At 36.5% G+C, this 19974-nt stretch overlaps 1 protein-coding gene across 1 annotated transcript; it reads left to right on the top strand.

Moving 5' to 3' along the window:
- The first annotated feature begins 530 nt into the window (after positions 1–530).
- LOC138694662 (regucalcin-like) lies at positions 531–16320 on the top strand. The gene is made up of 6 exons (XM_069818618.1): positions 531–688; positions 3873–4060; positions 7304–7537; positions 13942–14160; positions 14902–15014; positions 15919–16320. Exons 1-6 carry the CDS (start codon positions 627–629, stop codon positions 16168–16170), a joined length of 1068 nt encoding a protein of 355 aa, XP_069674719.1. The 5' UTR covers positions 531–626; the 3' UTR covers positions 16171–16320.
- The last annotated feature ends 3654 nt before the right edge of the window (positions 16321–19974 follow it).

The following is a 19974-nucleotide window of genomic DNA, read 5'->3' as shown; positions in this document are numbered from 1 at the left end:
ACAGAACATCTTCAAAACTCCAACTCCAGTCATTTTTTTAAAATAATTTTTCCGTTAGTTGTCAAACTTCAAATCCATACGTAAGCGTATTTTTAACAAAGAACTGTGTGTAAGCATTTTGGTAATCCCTTTAATATTTCAAATTCTGTTTTCAGAGTCAAATTTGCGCCGTTTAGACTGTTTCCAATGTTGAAAACAGAATGAAAATTTGAAGGTTACTTTAGACCAAGATCTAAATGTTGCCTTTTGCGATTAATACGGCTTTCAAGAAATTACACTTTACGTCAGATATCGGATATTCAACAGGAAATTGCAGAATTAAAATATGGCAATTTCCTGTATGTTTTTGACGTCAGTTGTTTATGCGTTTAGCTTACATGATTACACAGTCCGGTAGAAAGTTTTTCATTCTTATCGTACATGTTACTGATACTTCAAGGACATTACATACCAAATTAATCATATTGGTACCGGTTTTCAAAAACATCTGATAACAATGGGACAGTGCAGGTATTTAAAGCTCACCAACATTCGAGGTGTAGAGTAGCTCTCTCGCTTCAGGACCAAACAGACCAAACTGAGCTTCCTTTGTCACACTCTAGCTAGTTACGTATTTTGGTTTGACCATGACAAGTATCCTGCAAGCTGCTCTCCAGTTATTGGCGACGTTTGTAGTACTGCAGTCATGGTAAGTACTTTTAGAGGATATAAAATATCAAGTCAAAAGAACGGAGTGTCTGTGGCTCAGCTGCTAGCGCATTGGCCTTCCATCAAGGCAACCTGGATTCGATCTCTGACAGATCATGATGGAATTTGTAGTGGATAGAGCAGATTTTTAGATGGTTTCATTAGGGTACTCCCGTTTTCCTCTATACTAACACTCTCAACTTCATCTGCATTTTTTTAATTTGCAAAAATTAAAAAAAATCGCAAAAATTTGAAAAACTTTCAGTTTTCAAAATTTTAAAAAATTTTCAGAAATTATAAAAATCTTCAAAAATTTTAAAAATTTTCAACTTATCAATTTTTGATATGTCAATGCTTATTTTGAACGGGTGACTTCGAAGTTAGTTTTTTTTTTCTCACCTGAAACGAATGATTTTCTGATTTGTAAGTCATACACTAACAAACTTAGGTTTCTTTGCATGGGACCATGAAATTTTTGTTAGATATGTGTGCAGATACATGAATGCAACTTTTTTTAAAAGGAATTAGAAGAATCTGTTGGAATTTGTAATTTTTATTTCCATCTTTTATCAACATCTCCGTTTCGGGCTTGCGACCCCGTTGTAAGTCGTCATTAATTGCTGGTGGTAGTGCTATGTACCGTTGGCTTTCCCGTGAGCTCATGGTACATTGTAGAACCGAGGTTGAGAAACCGCAGTGGAAAGGCAAAGGGATTCTGTAGTCTATAAGGGAGTTCGAGGGCGGCCCATAGGGGGATCTGTAGAGTGGGAGGGCCTTAGGACATGCACAATATTCCATCTCGCGTAGCACAATGGACCCATCTACATGTGAGGGCAGTCCAAGCCTCGAAAGGGAACTGGTATAGTAGGTCTATAAATCAAAACAAAAATGTATTTACGAATTACTGTATTAAGATGTAAGGCCGTCGATCTCAGTGATTCCATGTTTTCATTGAATCTGAGGTTCGCGGGTTGAAACACAATACACGGGAATTGATTTTCAAGAGTAAAGAAATGTCCAATAAGAAGTATATCTTTTAAAATAAATTTCTAGGTGTACCATGGAACGCGTCCAATTTGGCAGCGAGAATGGAGATGGGGATTGATAGTAGCCTAGGAATAATCCTGGAGAGGAAAATAAAATATTTATGTAACAATATGCTGAAGGCTATACATCGATTTAAAACAAATTCATTGTATTTGTAGATAAAACTGCTCTAAAATCGAACTAATTAAAAAAATTACAATCAGAAGTAAACATATTACGTAGATCTAAATTGGTTATAGAAAGAAATAGGGACTCTAAATATATATCAAGATTGTTTGAAGATAGAAATCTCAAGACAGGATTCTTTTAATACTCTAACAGACTTGGACTCTTGAAACTTCCGTCACAGAATTTTGTTTCGCAGAAGTCGACTCGTACCCTGCATACAGATGTTTCACTTCAACAGTCTTTTAAAATTCCGTCTCCTCCTTGCCTGTCAGCTTTGCACACAAAGTTACTGGTCACTACTTCACTTCCTGCACGACTAGGAACAACGGGCGAAAGACTACATTGTAGGGTCTTTTTTTTTTAGTAGGTTATTTTACGACGCTTTATCAACATCTAAGGTTATTTGTAGGGTCTTCTGTTCAAATATTACAATATCAGCGTTGGCTGCATGGTGCATTCAGCTTGAGAAATTTCTATTTTTAATTGATTATTTCACGACGCTTTATCAACTCTTGTGGTTATTTAGCGTCTGAATGAGATGAAGGTGATAATGCCAGCTAAATGAGTCCAGCGCCTAAAGTTACCTAGCATTTGCTCCTTATGGGTTGAGGGAAAACCCCGGATAAACCTTAACCAGGTAATTTGTCCCAACCAGAATTTGAACCCGGGCCCACTCGTTTTACGGTCAGGCATTCTAAATGTTACTCTACAGCTGTAAACTTAAAACTCTTTATGTCGTAATTTTTGCATGAGAAATGATATCATACCATCATAGCCCGCAGTAAAGTAAAAATTGTCTCTGGAAAAATGTGCTTTATCGTTTATTAACGAAGAGAAGGAATGACCAGTACGTACAGAAATAACTATTTCCTTGCATCCAATCACCAATTCCTTTTAAAAATAGGATACAATGATTATACTGCTTTCCTGCGCACCCATTCATTCATAGTTTCCTACCCAAGGGCAGGTGTTTCACTGCAAACTCGTGTTCTTCAAGTTTTTCCTATTTTCTGCCGTTCTCTTTGTCTCCACATATGATTCATATATGTCGATATCATCTGATACCTTTTTTTGCCCCGAACTCTTCTCTCATCTCTATCTAATTAAAATATAAGGAGATGATGTCTAGAATTTTTAAATTAGAAAATTTCTCATTTTGAATTTATAAATTTAATATTTTTAAGATTCCATGAATTTCATATTTATCATTTTGTTGCTACATAAGAGAAACATGCTCTCAGTTCAAAACAAATAAGTAGATCACATTTAACATAAATATTTCATTCTTATGAGAAGTGGGATCTTTAATTCACTCATCCTAAATAAAGAAGAGAAGACAGAATATATAAAGAATATTTTGTGTGTGTTTATTAGAATTAAAGAAACTAAACCTATATAGACCTATGAGAATATGAGCTTCGTATATATACGTTACAGACCAGACATCGTCTAATGGGAACTTGCAACGAATTTGTACGCTGTTTTCCGGAGTTATTCCTTTATTCTGTCAGAATCAAATTATATGTACTGAATAGTAGTGATAAAAGTCTCATCACATTTCATATATGTCCGAGAAAATTTTATAAAATTAATTTGTATTGATAGCAAACTTTGCAAACAATCCAAGTGTTTATTTTTCTAATGAATTTTGTGAATAACGTTGTCATGGAAAATGCCATATTCGTCAACGAAATTCCCAGGCGTTCATAACAGGAAAATGATTGCTTGCCAAAAATACAACATTAACAAAAATTTAATTTCGCGTTTAACATCAAAGATAATGTTTTTATAGTATTTACTCGCACTTTGCAGAAATGCACACTTTTCAGAGTTGAAGCAGATTCGAACCAACAAAACATCAGATACTTAGGCCTACTGATGAAAAATGAAAATTCATAAATACATCCCAATGTCTTTTGTAAAAATCCAGCACCTGTGCCTAATACAAATTGTTTTGTTGCTTTGTACAGCGCTGCGCATCACAAGCGAAAGTGTTCTGAAGGAGAGCCAATAATTACGCAAGCGACGCAACCCGTGCTGCACGCCGAGGGCCCACACTGGGATGTGGAGACCCAGAGTCTGTTCTTCGTGGACATCGAGGCTGAGAAGGTGAACAGATACGATCCCGCCACCAACCAAGTGACGCAAGCAACTCTCGGTAAGTGCATGTTCACGAAAAGAAATTAAATCCTCATTAAATCTCGAGTACGACTTTCGAAGCCTGTGAGAGATGGAGCATAGTATAGGGGCATATAACCATGTCAACGCAGTGGCGGCTGATTGACTGAGGCGAGTGAGGCCGGGCCTCAGTCACTTGGCTTAACTGAAATCGAATTTTGTGTTTTTATATAATGTATTAGTTATTTGAATGAAGCATATATCGGTGTAGAAGCATTTGAAAACTTTGTGATGTATATAGACCTGTTTTGCAGTAAAATTTGTTCCTGAGGCCAGAATCGCTCGTGACGGGTCTAGCTTTTGAATTTCCTGTATTTTCGCGGGCTTTGAGCTTGCGCTTAAAACGTTGTAGCTGAGGCACAATTCGTCTGGCCTCGTGGTCTGGTCAGGTTTCACTCCTCCTATCCATGGGCCGCCTCAAGGGTAGTGTGGGGTGGGAATAGCAATGGTGACTTGTCTTCCTAAATAGGCCATAAATAACAAAAATTCCAGCTCTTTGGCAGGCAGAGACCCATATTATTCCCTCCCCTTATGTCTTAGTTTATGACTTAAGCTAGGGTGTTGTAATACTATTGTACTTCGTAGTATTTTATACAGTAGTGAATCGGGCCAATGTTGTTATGTATTTCGAGAAAATATAAACAGATACAAATGCGAGAAATAATGCTGGTGTAGTTAATTCATTGTTAGAGTGTCCTTTTTCGAGAAGAAATAATATTGAAAGAAATGAAGTTTTAAATAAAGAGAGAATCTACCGAGATACCTACGACATCGCTGACAATTTTTCTGACAGATAATATTAAAACGAGAGTTTCTATTGCATCCTGGTATGGGCAACATAAATGATTAAGTGGTATTGTGGTGCAAAATAAACTTCTCTGTTGGCCTTGCTGTCAAGGGAAAAAAATGAAAACAAAAGAAAGAAAGAAAGAAAGAAAGAAAGAAAAGAAAAAAAGAAAGAAAGAAAGAAAGAAAGAAAGAAAGGGAATTTTCAACACATAATATGGGTTGCTTGATCACACTGAAACAATCACTAGGAAACTCACAGCATAACAGCTTATTTGGTGAGTGAAATTATTATTTTTCGTTAATAGTAGGCTAATAATAATAATAATAATAATAATAATAAAAATACAATAATAATGATATTAATAATATAATAACAATAATAATTAATATCATAAATAAACATTTCCTATCGGAGGCACTTAAACTAGTTGCATCTGGCCTCACCGAGGGTTTCGATCACCGGCCGCTACTGTGCCAACGTGAGTGTAAGACTTCTGCACGTGCCTGTCATCCTCTTGTTGATACATACTAATAGCTGATGTCGATTTGTTTTAATAAAGATAGGCTAGATTTGTTGGATGTAAGCGACTGTTTTTCATTCCAGGAATAGGGAATATAGGTTACTATTGAGATGTGGATCAAATGTGGGGATATATTAATTAACTTTTCAAAGTATTTATGCATATACCGTGAAATTTAGACAAGATATAAATTAATCTTGGGGATTCTCGTACGTGTAAGAATAAATATTTATAGCTCGTCTATGACATATGTTATCTTCATGCCAGACTTTTGTACAATAAACGTCATACACTCCATAAAGTTCACTTTGCTCTTACGCAGTAACGTGAATGATAAGAACAAAATATTACAGCAATATATTATAATTAAAACTAAGAACATATTTTAGAAGCTTCTTCAGAGGCACGAAATGTGTATGAGATATATTCAAAACTTTGTTTCGTGATTTATTGCACATCTAAGCTCAAGAAAATTTAAATAATTATTTTTAAAAAATTTAAATAGAATTTATATAGCCTAAATGTATATAATTGCGGTAACTGAATTTTATTGTATTTAAAGATTTTTTATTTTTCCACCGTGTTTGAAATTTGAAACTCATCGAAATTTCTGAAATACTTCCTAATACACGGTTACAGTACTTGAGAATGGAAACTGTAAGTCGTTCCGAAGCGTTGTAATTTTAAGTTTATTTTTTGCTTTCTGAGGAAGTATCCTACAGCTAGGTTAGTTGTAGAATGTTTGACCAATTTAAAGTTTAAAAATGGTTTCAAACTCTGAAATTGACATCACATTGTAAAGGATTATATTATGTCTTGGAACTTTGTTCATATGTTGAAAATTTTAAACCTGGGCTAAGTCAATTTCTAATCATTATTATGAATAAAAAATGAATTCTTTATCTATTCATGGTCAGCATGGTAGCTATAAGGCCACGCATATACACCAACTGTCCTATCAGAAACTAAAATGTTCCATTTCCTGCTGTAAATTGAATACGACTTTTCTGTATTTGTACCTAAAAAATACTATTCCATTCACTGAGGAGGATTTTACAAGACATACTTACATTAAATTTCTCCAATGCTCACCTTTTCTTCCTTTAGCACTTAAAGTCTCCGAAGAGTCTTGACCTAAGATCATATCTAAACTTTTCCTATGTCTGCTGGTATGCTAAAATTATAGTCATAAAAAATATACAGTAGTACGAGAAAAAAGTAATGGACCGAGTCTTGATGGCAGTCCTCCTGTATGTAGGCAACAAGTTTCGCAAGACTGTCCACAGATAGCATATATACAGGAGCTTTTGTTTACTGCACATGCGAAATGCATTGTATCTGGAATGTTGTAAAATTAAGCGGCCCATTTCTTTTTTATTTAACTGTACATACATCGCTGCTATTACCGGAGTAAAATATATCTATGGCGTGACAAATACGTACGCTTCTGTCCTGTTATTCAAAATGGTTTAGAACTTCATTATCATGACTACTTTTTTTGTAGACTAGTATACTGCGTTACATGATTTACAATAATTTATTTATTTTAGAGACTTATAAACTTGTGGACCATGGTTCGTTCCCCAGAATACCCGGATTTGAAACTTGTGTTGGGCAAGCCCGTGGTCCAGGTGACACAGAGATTTTCTCCGATTCCCTGTAGCATCCCAAAAAATCTCCATCATCTCATCTCATTGTGGCTGTAGTGTAGACGAGCCTAATATAGCGCACCCTCTGTCGGTAAATTGGTTTACACAACTGCTTTATATGGATGAATGACGAATGGTCAAAGTATCCGCCGTTAGTAAAAAAAATATATATATGATTCTCATGTCTGTTCTTTCTCGAGATAAATAATAACATTACTGTTAGGTACGCTGCTGGTTCTATTTCTGGATTTGCTTTGTTTTCAGAGGGTGGTGGTGTGAGCATCGTAATACCAGTGGAAGGAACAAAAGCTAGAAAACTCGTAGCAACACGCGGCCACGACGTTGTGGTGCTCTCGTGGAACTATGAGAACGCGACATTCTCAAACACGACACGCAGTGAAAACATCACTGTAATCGCATCTGTGGAAACGAGCTCTAGGCTGAGTGGAAACCGCTGGAACGACGGCAAGGCCGACGCCAAGGGACGTCTCTGGGCAGGTGCGTTAAGCTTATTCTTACTCCTGATTTATAAAGAAAATAAATGTATTCTGACAGCATATAAAACACATATTCTTTGACGGTTACTATTGTTGCCCAACGATTTAAATGTATTTTATTGTTCACATAAATAGGCTACACATTTGCATTGTAAAATAGTGGATGTACAGTCTTAAAAAAGTTTTGTCGCACAAAGTCCCAAAAAGGAAGCAATGCGCATGATCAGACATACAACGAAACAAAACTAATTTTATTACCTCAACTAGTCCTTCTCTTGTGACCCAAGTCGCTCGTCCTCTGATCATGCGCACTGCCTCCTTTCTGGAACTTGTAAAGCATCTGTGCGACAAAACTTTTTTTAAGATCGTAGCTACGCCTGGAATGAGGTTTTGCTTAATACGGCACCGCTATAGGAGCGTGTCAGCTTTCGGCGATAAAATCTCGAGATTTGTACATTACATTACAGATCTAATTTATAGGCCTACCTTTACAATAAGTACTGGAACTATCGACTGCTGTAAATATAGAACATCACTTTTTGTACGATTTCTTCGCAATATATTGTAGGAATCACAAAAAAAAATGAAGATTAGGTCATCTAAGGTGTATTGCAATCCCACGAATTAAACTGAACTGCACTTAAAGTCAGCTGTAAGTTTATAATAGGCTACTAATGATCTAACCTTGACGTCCCATTAGCCTGTGTTATCTGTCCATACTACGAAACATGAAGACAATCGATCTGGGAGAAATGTACCCACAATATCCTTGGCAGTCGTGTTTGATCTTTAACAGTAAAAGGCCGAAGGCATTTTACCTGAGCGAAATCTGCCTCCTGGAGAACGCTCTGTATGTTTTATACATGTTTATTTAGTTGTAAAAGAAAATACATAATTTTATTAATCTCTTTTCTGGTTTGTATAAATCACTAAACTTTTAGTATAATAACTGCTGAAAGAAAAATCATAATCACTGGTGTAGCTCAAACGGTAGACGCGTTTACCAGCTGATTCGGAGTTGCTCTCGGGCATGGGTTTCAGTTCTACATTGATTGGTTGTGTTTTATGCGAGGTTTTTCCCAACGGTATAGCAAATGTCAGGTAATTACATGTTGAATTCTCATCTCGCTATCACCAATTCTATTCACACTAAATAGCCTAGCAGTTGATACAGCGTCGTTAGGCTATGTAAAAAAATCCCTGGCGCTACAGCCCATGAAGGGCCAAGACCGACCAGCCGGCTGTTGGCCTCACGTCCACATGCCGAAGCAGAAGTGGACGATCATCCAACCAGAATAGAGGTATCGTGTGATTAGCATGATGATCCCCCCAACCGTTATAGCTGGTTTGAGAAACCGGCTTTTCGCTACCTATCGTAGTTCCCCAAGTGCATCACGATGCTGGGTGAGCACCGGTCCCATACACTTGCCGAAATTTTATGAGAAAATTTCTTCCCCCGTGAGGAATCGAACCAGCGCGCATTCAGTAACGTGAGTCCTATGGCAGGATGCCTTAGACCACGACGCCACGGCGCGGGACCATTAAGCTGGCTATATAGCCGACTAAAAAACCTAAATACTTATTTTACTTAATTTTACGTGGCTTTGACAACCCATCTCGTTTCTGTAACACGTGAATACCGGTAACATTCTGTGACTTAAGAAACATGTTTAATGTATAAGTATACTTCAACTCCAGACGTAGAAATTTCTTTGAGAAGGACTTCACTATCCAATGTAACAGCAGAGAATAAGGTAAATTTATTCGAAAGACGTTTCGTCGTAATACAAGTATCGTTATATTAACTGCAATTTTATTGTAAAGTCTTAGTGAATACTTCAACAGCCTTCGTGCATATTCGTGTACAAATTACAATATGTTTTTGCTTTATATAGCATATCGGGACTCTTGTTATTATTGTGCCAACCAACAGGAGCTCCCAGCAGGTGTGTAAAGTATTATCATAATAACCAAGGCATGTTGATAACAAAAACAGGGGACATATTTAGCTAACATTTACAACATTTAAATGATAAGATAAGGACATAATGACCAGTTAGTTTTAAAGGGTCATAATTAGGGTACTATTTTAGAGTAGGAACTCCAGAAATCCCATACATTACTCAAAATTTTCTTACAGCTCTGGAATATATTCTACCCGATACTAAGAGAAAGTCTCTAATATAGTTTTTCTATCCCTTCAACTGACTTGTCTCTTGGATCTTTTAAAACAGAAGCTTATATAATCATTATCGTCATCGCCATCATCATCATTATCATCATTATCTATTGCAAGAATTGGGATTTTTAGGCCCATTCCGTTACACACTAATACGGGGCACTCGCGAGTAACGCAACGCTTTCGTCATGTTACCAGCATCGTGTAAAGTTATAGATTCATACACACCGAATAAACACAAGGCAAGGGCACATTTAGCTTCGATCGGATGAAAATAAATGTACACTGTCCTGCCTGAAAAATAATTTGGATCGGCTGGATTTTTTAGTTGGATATGCTAGCTTTGAGTCACAGTTAACCATTAAGATGAGACATACACTACACTACCATTCAAAAGATTCCGGGATAAATGAATTTATTAAATTTAAACTTCATAACTTGCTTTGGTTCAAAATTATCTCACTAAAAGAGTTGGCGCGCACGAACACGTGTCAGCAGTATTATTGACTTTTAAGAGCAATGCAACGATATTAATATCAGAGTTGGTGACAACTTATTATACACTAGCCGTACCCGTGCGCACCGCTGCACCCGTTAGAAATGAATATAAAGTAATTATATAATTAAAATAGGACATTTGATCCAGGGAACATTCGTGTTTGATAGAAGGATAAATCGTTTAATATGTTACTTAATTTAAATTGCATCCAAATAATTAAAATGCGATCATTTTGGTCCAGAGCACTCATTTGGTGCAATGACAATTCCTTTAACATGTTTCTTAATTTTTATTACATGCAACCATAGTTTAATGAAGATTGACATCATTTAGATTTAATGTGTATATTTTATTTTACTTGTTATAGGTTTCCATTGAATTATGGTAATAACTTAATTTTAACCCTTGTTTTATACGTATTCAGTAAATGGCGCTTGGCCCACTATGGTACTGAACCCTTCAAATAACTTAGATTATATTATATTACATTACATATATTATATTATATTACATTATATTATATCAGAAGTTACTGTAATAACATTATAGCATTATGTCCATCTAGAGAAACTACACTTTCCAGTGGTGAAATAATAATTAATTATACAAATCGGTTAATTTAGCTTCCGATATTACTTCATACAAACACAGAAACATTCTCTGTAGGCTATCTTTCATAGCTTTCCATTGCTGCTGTCCAAGGCCCCTTATAGACGAAGTCATTTGTTTTTTAATTCATTATACAGCCTTAGATGGCAGTTATTTTAATTTTAAAACTCATTTATCTCATTAAATATCAGTCCTATAAAACTTTTTCAAGGAATAAAACTTATCGGAAATTATTTTTAAAGAAACTTTTGTTATGTAACATTTTTCACAAAAATCAATAATAAGCGAGATATTTCGATTTATTTAATTCAGGCCCCCTTATAACCCCCCTTTTAAATAATGTATTTTGAATGCCATATAGCCTAAAATCTAAGTTACAACGAACTTAATTTATATTCAAATTTTCATCGAAATCCGTTCAGCCATTATCGCGTGAAAAGGTAACAAACATACAGACAGACACAAACAAAAATTTCAAAAAAGCGATTTTCGGTTTCAGGGTGGTTAATTATATATGTTAGGACCAATTATTTTTGGAAAATAGAAAATTACCAGAAAAATTTCGACTACAGATTTATTATTAGTATAGATTAGTGTCAGTTGGGAAACGAGAATGCGGATGCTTTAGCAAAGAAGGGCAGCACTGCTACTTACAGACCTGTTACTAAATCTACGTATTACTCTGTGAAAATATTTATTAAATCTACATACTTAGACTTCAACAAACAAAATTTGATAACACAACCCCAAGGGAAAAAATGGAACTCTCTGCATCAAAATCCATAGTTAATTCCCGATTTACCACGAAAATCGTCTGTAGCTGCATTTAGATTGGCAACAGGCCATGATTGTTTGGCCAAGCACCTGCATAGAATTGGAATATATCAGTCCCCTAACTGTCCATTGTGCAACTCAAACCAAGAAATGGATTCGGAACACCTCAAAATCTGTGCTTCAGTGGCTGACCATGATAATATCATTGAAAAATATTTTAGTGCAAGAGGTCAAATGACTTTATTGTCAAACGCCTGGCATTAGACAACAACAACAACAACAACAACACATTAGTGTCAGTTGCGTTGATGGATGAACACAATCACTTCCTGCAAATTTTGATGTGTGACAACTTGTGAGAAAGAAAAAAACACACGTGTTTCGATAGATCGTCTTAAAAGTGATGAATATGAAAAATAGCATTCTAAGACTTTCGTTTACAATAATACAGGGTTCTTCATAATTAGATAACGCTTCCCACACATCGCAAGCTCAGCGGCATTTTCTGTTAGGCCCATATTCTTCGCACAGTTACCGCGAAATCGGCCGCTGTTTCTACGGTAGCAACTTCAGTTTCTAAAACCTGTTCAGCGGGGAAAATGTTTATAAACAACGTAAGAATGAATACAAGCGCATCGTCTCTGTGTCATAAGAGATGTTCAAAGTGTCCATCTTCTGCTTCATTACAATTTTTACATTTCTGAAGATTGTGCTGGAATATATATCGACTAATCCCTTCTTGCGAAATGTTCGAAATGACTTCTCAGATATTTTCTTATCATTTTTGCATAACTTAAAACTACAAAAACTCGTTGCAATATGCTATACACTATTCTTAAATAATTTTGTTAGAATTATCCTGCATTACACTATGAGAACGCAACATTCTCAATCACGACACGCAGTGAAAACATCACTGTGATCGCATCTGTGGAAACGAGCTCTAGGCTGAGTGGAAACCGCTGGAACGACGGCAAGGCCGACGCCAAGGGAGTAATCCCTTCAGTTTCCTCGAAGAATTAAAAAAAAAAAAAAAAACAACAATAGCTTGCGTTACACTACGCTCGAATGAGTAATCTCTTCAGTTTCTCACAATAACTGAGGTCAACAACACGCATACAACACTCGACAAACGACCTTGAAGAAGCACTGTGCGAAGCAATGTTTCTATAATGAACAAAAGTAACTGCCGTTCTCGCTCGCTGTGTTCGCTGCATTTGTCTTTCCAGTCTCGACTCGTCACTCTCGTGCTCTTCGAGTCTCGCTCGCCATTCACGAAATAGCGTTTGGTCGGCGTGGAAAGATTTCGTAACTGTGAATAGCATACGTACATCTTTGAAATAAATAACATAAATGTTTAAATGAGACAAAAATACAAAACAGAACAGTATCTTAGTTATCAAAATGTTCTGGTTCTATTATATGATATTACCTATGGTTATATAAGTAGAAAAAAAATTCTCAAATAAATTTGCATTTCTAAGAAACATAAAACATGACATTAATATCTTTTTACTTGAGATTGCACAGTCGATCTTAAACATATGAAAAGAAAATTCCTAGCTTTTTAATAAGGGCGTAGTAATTAAATAAAGACTGGGGAAAGGATTATTATACACTGAAAGAAAGAGATGTTTCAAATAGGCTACTTGATTGTTTATACATACAGTATATAACAGTTGCCAAACTAGATAAAAGTTCAGTCAAGTATAAACAACTGCTGACTTCGGGAGATGATCAATATCGAGTCTCGGAAGACTCTGAAGTCTTTACGTCAAGGACGCGACGTAATACAACATTGTCTTGCGGGTTTTCGGCTTTGCGGGCGCTGTTAGTCTCGCTTTTTCGATCGTTGTTCATCTCTATTCTGTACTTCCTGTAGCATCATAGGCTATACGGAGGACTCTGCAGATTGAATATCTTTTCCATCTTCTACAAACTGGTGTGATGTGTCTCCAGCTTTGCTTTCTTTTCAGTGGAAATTTTACTTTGAATTTTTTATCCGACCTGTCTGTTGGCCTTGAGCGGTTTGAATTCTCGTTATTTGGATTGTGAAGCAAAATTTGTAAGCCTTTGTACAACTGGAGGCGATTATAGATTCGTGGCAGATTCGGTTATTATCTCCGCTGTTCCTTACTCTACACCATGATTCATTCATACTTTATCAGAAAGTGGATGTGAACTTTACTTCGTAAATAGTTTAATTCAAGGAAGTTAAATGGCTATGGAATGATTTTTAGTATAGTATTACTTTAATAAACAAGACGTAAATATTTGGAAGAAGCGTCAAGTTGTAAAAATATACCAACAACAATTTATATGAATATTATAATATTAATTTCAGGAACAATTGGACCCGAACCTGTGGTAGGACATGTGGTGCCAGACCAAGCCGCTTTCTACCTTTTGGACCCAAACAGCACGGAAACTATAACTGAAGTGCAAAATGTTACCAATTCCAATGGTTTGGTGTGGAACAAGGACAACACTCTACTCTACTATATTGATACTGGCACTCTCCAGATAGACGTTTTTGACTTCGATCTTGAACATGGACTGATATGTAAGTTCCTCTAGTGAAGTATAGCATAAGTTACAAACGAATGCACTTTATGACATAATTATTGGAGTTTATTTTTGTTTCTCCTTTTATCTATCATTCCCATTTTACTATTACTTTATTATCACTTATCACCATGCTTCATCGACACTGAATAGGTTTATCTTTGCAGTTTACAAGTTTCGTTAAATAAAGAATAACCATATACATGCACATTCCACAGTTTACTACGAAGTCAATAGGCCTACATTTCTCTATGTAGAATTAAATAATTATTTTAACCTAAGTTTAACAACGTAATACTTAATTCGGCATCACGGTGGTCTAGTGGCTAGAGCGCTGGATATAATCTTGTGGACCCGGGCTCGATCCTCGGCGTACCCCCGATTAATAACTTTTGTTGCGCAAGTCCGTGGTCCAGGTAACACAGGGGTTTTTTTTTCCGGGAGCTCCGGTTCCCCTGTGGCACCCTAACAAATCTCAATCATCATTTCATCGCGGGTGTAGCGTAGACCAACTTCCTATGACGCATCCTGGGTAACGATTTTGACGGCAAGTTGGTTTACACAACTGACTTCATACGAGCAAATAACGAACAATCAAGTACCCGCTATTAGTAAAACAAAATCTTTATTCTGCATGTAATTTTGGTATGTAATTGATGTAGACCCTTATGTATAAAATTCTGTACTTTCTTACATTTAATACACAATAACATTTATTTAAATAAATTTTTATTTACAGCTAATCGCAGGAAGGTATTTAATTTGCCAGAAAACAACGTTCCCGGGTTTCCAGATGGAATGACTATAGACAACAAAGGAAACTTGTGGATAGCGTGCTTCAATGGCGGAAGGGTAAGTATAATACGAATAATTGTCCAGCAGTATCGGAGAAATAATGAATTAATCGCCCCTTTGGAGTAGTGGTCAGCGTGCTTGAAACCGAAACTAGTGGGCCCGGAATCGAATCCTAGTTGCGACAAGTTGCCTGGTGGGTTTGAGGTTTTTCCGAGGTTTTCCTTCAACTCAGTAAGAGCAAATGCTGGATAAGCTTCAACTTCATTATCATCTTCATCTTCATCCATCCTTCCTACTTCAATAAATGTCATCCTATCATACTGGGCAAAGAGAATCCGACGTAATGGGGACCTTTGAACAGGATGCTGTATCATAATCGCCAAAAAAAAAAAGTAGACAGAGGCGTTAATGACAAAAATTTCAAAATGCACGGCATTAAAAAAAGTCTTAACAATTACAGCGCATGCAACATCAGACTTGCCAACCTACGAAGTACCCATGTAGGAGACATCCGGCCCATACCATCTTTCCACGACTGTTCCAAAGGTTAAGGGAAGGAGGGCATGTGGTGCCAAATTACAATTCCATTTCCACACAACTATTTTTGCTTATAACTTTCGACTCAGTCATTTCCGGACCATGGTTCCTTATCTCAAATTGATACATGTGCCCTTCACCATCATCCCTGAAAGTTTGTAACACCACCTCGGAAACACCCTGTACATTACAGGCGTACTTTCAGACAGAAAACTATTTAACGTCGCTTTCTAGGCGTCATAAAGAGTTTCTTTGTCCTGCAACCAATAGGAAGGGCTTCAGATACGTGCATTTGTTTACGTGAGAATTCTTCTTATATGGAATGAAGATTAGTACAAATCTGATTTAGAATCTCTAAAATAAAATGTAAAGATTAATATAATAGGACTATGTTACACAGAAGTTCTGTCTCGATATGTTGCAGGTTATAAATGTGGATCCCAGGACAGGCACTCTGCTCAGAAGTGTTCTGATGCCGGCCACTCGAGTCTGTTCACTCATGTTCGGCGGCCCCTGGCTTGATACTCTGTATGTGGCGACTTCCAGGCTCGGATTAACTGACGAGGAACATGCGCAACAACCCCTGGCGGGCTCTGTGTTCGCCGTCGATTGCTTGGGCGTCTCTGCCCTGGCGCCTGCCCACAATGTTATTCGTAACGATATTGCAAATGAATAGGTATCGGACACGAGTACACATGTTGTCTTCTGTTACTATCTGTTACTATATTGTGTAAACGGGATGTCTACAATAGTTTGCGACTACCTCTCGACTTTATCAGTGATTTTGTACCGGAAAGCAGTGTAGGATTTTTAATTTACATTTTCTTTGAAACCTATTTCACGCTATATGCTACACGAAGTGTCATAACTATACAAAACTCTTCGTTCTACGCTACACATCTCTAAGTCATCTCAACGAAATCACAACTACGACACGCAGAAAACCGGCGCTGGCGTCAAGCAATGTGCAATGAACCACTCCCAACTGCGTAGAGTACATACATGCGTAGCTAAGCCGAAACAACGAATGAATGAAATGAAGGAGAGAGAAGGAATTATCAATTAAAAGGCAATGGCTCTTGGGCTTCATCTTAACCTTTATGTGAGCTCATAGCCTAAAGGTCACTCATCTTCACATTGTCCCACTTAAGAGACCTAAGTAAATTTTGCAGGGAGAAGAGAGGAAAGGACCGTCAATTAGTAAGAACGTTAAGTGGCTAAAAAAAATAAACCAGCGGGAACGAGTACACGCAACAGCATAGATAGCCGCCGCATCCCACAATCCCCCTCCCAGTCGAGAGAGAAAAGCAGCACCGCCAAAGCCAAGTCTCCGACGCCAGTCGATGTTATAAAGCTAAGCTAACGCCAAGGTCCCATTGCCAGACGAAGATAAGTGAAGGATAGATCGTAGTCCCGGTCTAAGAAAGGCACTACGCCTACTCCTAATGTGTAAGTGGTGGTGGTTGGGATTAAGAATGATACCACAGAATTGAGGAAAAGAGTTTGTACCAACGAAGATACAAAAATGTCTTATCTGGGCACATTTTCTACAAAAGGAAGAAGGGTGATTACCAAAATAGCTAAGCAAGATATCGTGCGAAAAATATTGGAATGCTCATAATAATATTTTAAGCATCTTATCCAGTGTACTACATTAAATGTGATTTTTAATTTTATTCTTTGATAGCTGTAACTTCATCTCACAATAATTTCACTGCAAGAATTTATTTTTATTTCGTATAGTATTGCTCTGAATTTGTCTTACATTGCTTTTTACGTATTTTCTCTTATTCTCGTTTTGTAGACAGATAATATATTTTCTAGTTTCACTCTATATTTGTGCCTAGCAATGCTGTATTTAAAAAGTTTGTATATGCCAAGACCTAATTGTTTTAGGCGCTATCTGTACAATTTAGTAGACAGAAAGGTACCGGTTAGAAGCACTGTATTAAAAATCTAATGAAATCAGTGCTTCAGTACAGGATAAGTGCAATAATAGTCCAATAATTTTCAATTTTTTTAAACATATAATTGCATCAGTTCAAAATCTAATGCAATAACTAAACTAAATTTTAGTAACAGAAGACAACAGAACGTTAAGGAAATCTAATATCGTGTATGACTGTGATATACTCGTATGTGCGATAGGTAATAGGTATAAGGTTTTAATTGTATAAATAAGGGTGTTATTTTACTATTTAACTTGTTTTAGAAGTAGAAATAATTTAACATACCTTAAATTAATTTATTTAAATTATTTTAGTCAGTATTATTTTAAAAAAATGTTACATAATTATTATATACAGAAAAATAAACATTTAAAGCTACATATAATACCTGTGTATCTTCCATGAATCGCTGCAAGATATTTACAATGTGTAAAAGTTTTACACTTTTAAACCAACAAGCCAGACCTTGAATTTACATATCCTCTTCCGTACGATAGGCTAATCTTTTAGCCATTATTTTTCAGTGGTTGTAAAACTTCTCAATACAACGATAAAAAATACGAAGGTTATTCAAAGAGCTCTCACCTCACCATGATCTAGATGTGATAGGGGTCTAAAATTTAGTCCTCTCATTTTTCCTTCTCTACATAACCACCTCCTATGGTTACATACTTCTCACATCTGTGCAACAATCCTTTAATACCATCTGCGTAGAGGTCTGTAGATTTGGAGGCAAACCAGGTCTCAACTTCATCAATTACTGCCTCATCATTGGGGAATCTTCTTCCCCGTAAATATTTCTTCATGTTTGGAAACAGGAAGAAGTCCGAAGGTTCCAGGTCAGGTGAATAGGGCCTACGGTGGATGGAGGAGAGATTTATAGCCACAAATGCGAACAAAAGTAACAGTTTCTGCAGCTCGATGTGCGGGTGCATTTTCAGCTAGTAGCAACACACCTTTTGATAACAAAACTCTACCTTTATCTTTGATAGCATCCCGCAGCTTTTGTAGTAAGTTGCGTAATTATAGGCCCTTTTTTAAGTAATCTGTCAATATTATACTCTTGTAATCCCAAAACACTGACAACATGACTTTGTTGGACGACTTGCACTTTAGTCTTTTTGGGGGCGAGTGATGATCAGCTTCATATAGATATAGGCCTACCAAGCTGTCATCCGTTATCACTAATCTGTTTAAAAAGTCCTCCTCATCTTTATACAGGGACATCATTTTATTTTTACTAACATTTCTAATATTAACCTGGCTATACCTCTGAATTAACGGAAACACTGGAGTTCAATGGTACTGGCGTAAAATACAAACACATCACTTTGCTAGGTATAGGAGGGAAGAAAAGTACTTCATCCATTTACGTAAAGTTGGAAATATCGCGATTTTGAGTTTGGTAATTATCATTAATTATCATTAGGTTTCTCTTTAATCAAAATACAGTAATGTATTAACAATAAGTGTTTGTTCTCACGAACTGAGCTATCAATTCGGACGTATTCATTATGCAGCGTACATTACACTGTCTACAGCACATTAGCGTACAATATAGAGAATGAAGTTAAATTGAAAAATAATCATAATGTGGATATTTAAACACATTTTTAAAAATGGTGGCCGTCCATTTCGATTTCAGTTCTTTTGTGCATATTATCGCACTATAGACTATTGTACGTAATTCCACTTACCTGTTTCGTCCTTCGTACTAGTAACTCATATTGAAATAATTCTGTATCTACTCTATAATAGAGTACCTTACGTACTGTAAATTCAATATTCACTTTTACCCGATCCGAAAAGATAAAATTACTCAGACATGCTATCTACTGTCCGTACAAGTGGTTTTTTCGCAGGGTCATAGAAAGGAGGGAAATCACGTGACAGTTGATTAATTAACGAGGCCCTTTTATTTAAGTTATTTTAAACAGTTGTATAATATTATGTAGACGTCCAATTCGTAACAGAAATTAATGTTTTCCTAAAAGAGCCAAGACAGCCCAGCTTAGCTCTTAGAGGGGCGAGCGGAAGCGGGTGGAAGAAACCAGGATGTGACATAGGCAATCGAACGACAATACCTGTGCGAGAATATGATTCAATATTGAAAGCTCCTTCGTCACTGGAAAACGCAAACATATTTCTGCAACGTACTATACTCACTAACTCAGTACTGTTTGTGTTTACTATGACCGTAAGGCGACTTTGATTGTATGTGTTGAGAACGGTTTGAAGTTTTTGCTAGTAGACGGGGTGGGAGTGAAGTACATTCAAAAACTCAGGTACAATACAGATTGAAGTAAAAATAAAATGATGACCCAGTACTTCTCTTGAAGATAGAAGAACCTAATCACTGCTCGGTACTCAACTTTGTCTAGCATGACGCCTCATCCAATTATCTTGGCTCTAACTATAGTTCACCTCGACTTACAATAATAGAATTTGGCACGCATATTACTAAGATATCCACCTATAAACCTGCAAAATTTCAGATCCCTAGCACATCTAGATCATGGTGAGAGTAAGAA

This window comes from Periplaneta americana, chromosome 2 (assembly GCF_040183065.1).
Source record: "Periplaneta americana isolate PAMFEO1 chromosome 2, P.americana_PAMFEO1_priV1, whole genome shotgun sequence".
NCBI classification, from domain to species: domain Eukaryota; kingdom Metazoa; phylum Arthropoda; class Insecta; order Blattodea; family Blattidae; genus Periplaneta; species Periplaneta americana.
The sequence above is the reverse complement of the archived record's forward strand: the minus strand, read 5'-3'. Positions and strand labels throughout refer to the sequence as shown.

Bases quoted from the DNA above. Each gene is read 5' to 3' on its own strand.
- LOC138694662 (XM_069818618.1), top strand. From the start codon at position 627: ATGACAAGTATCCTGCAAGCTGCTCTCCAGTTATTGGCGACGTTTGTA. The intron at 689-3,872 runs GTAAGTACTTTT...TGCTTTGTACAG, and splicing joins TTTGTAGTACTGCAGTCATG to CGCTGCGCATCACAAGCGAA. The intron at 15,015-15,918 runs GTAAGTATAATA...GATATGTTGCAG, and splicing joins CGTGCTTCAATGGCGGAAGG to GTTATAAATGTGGATCCCAG.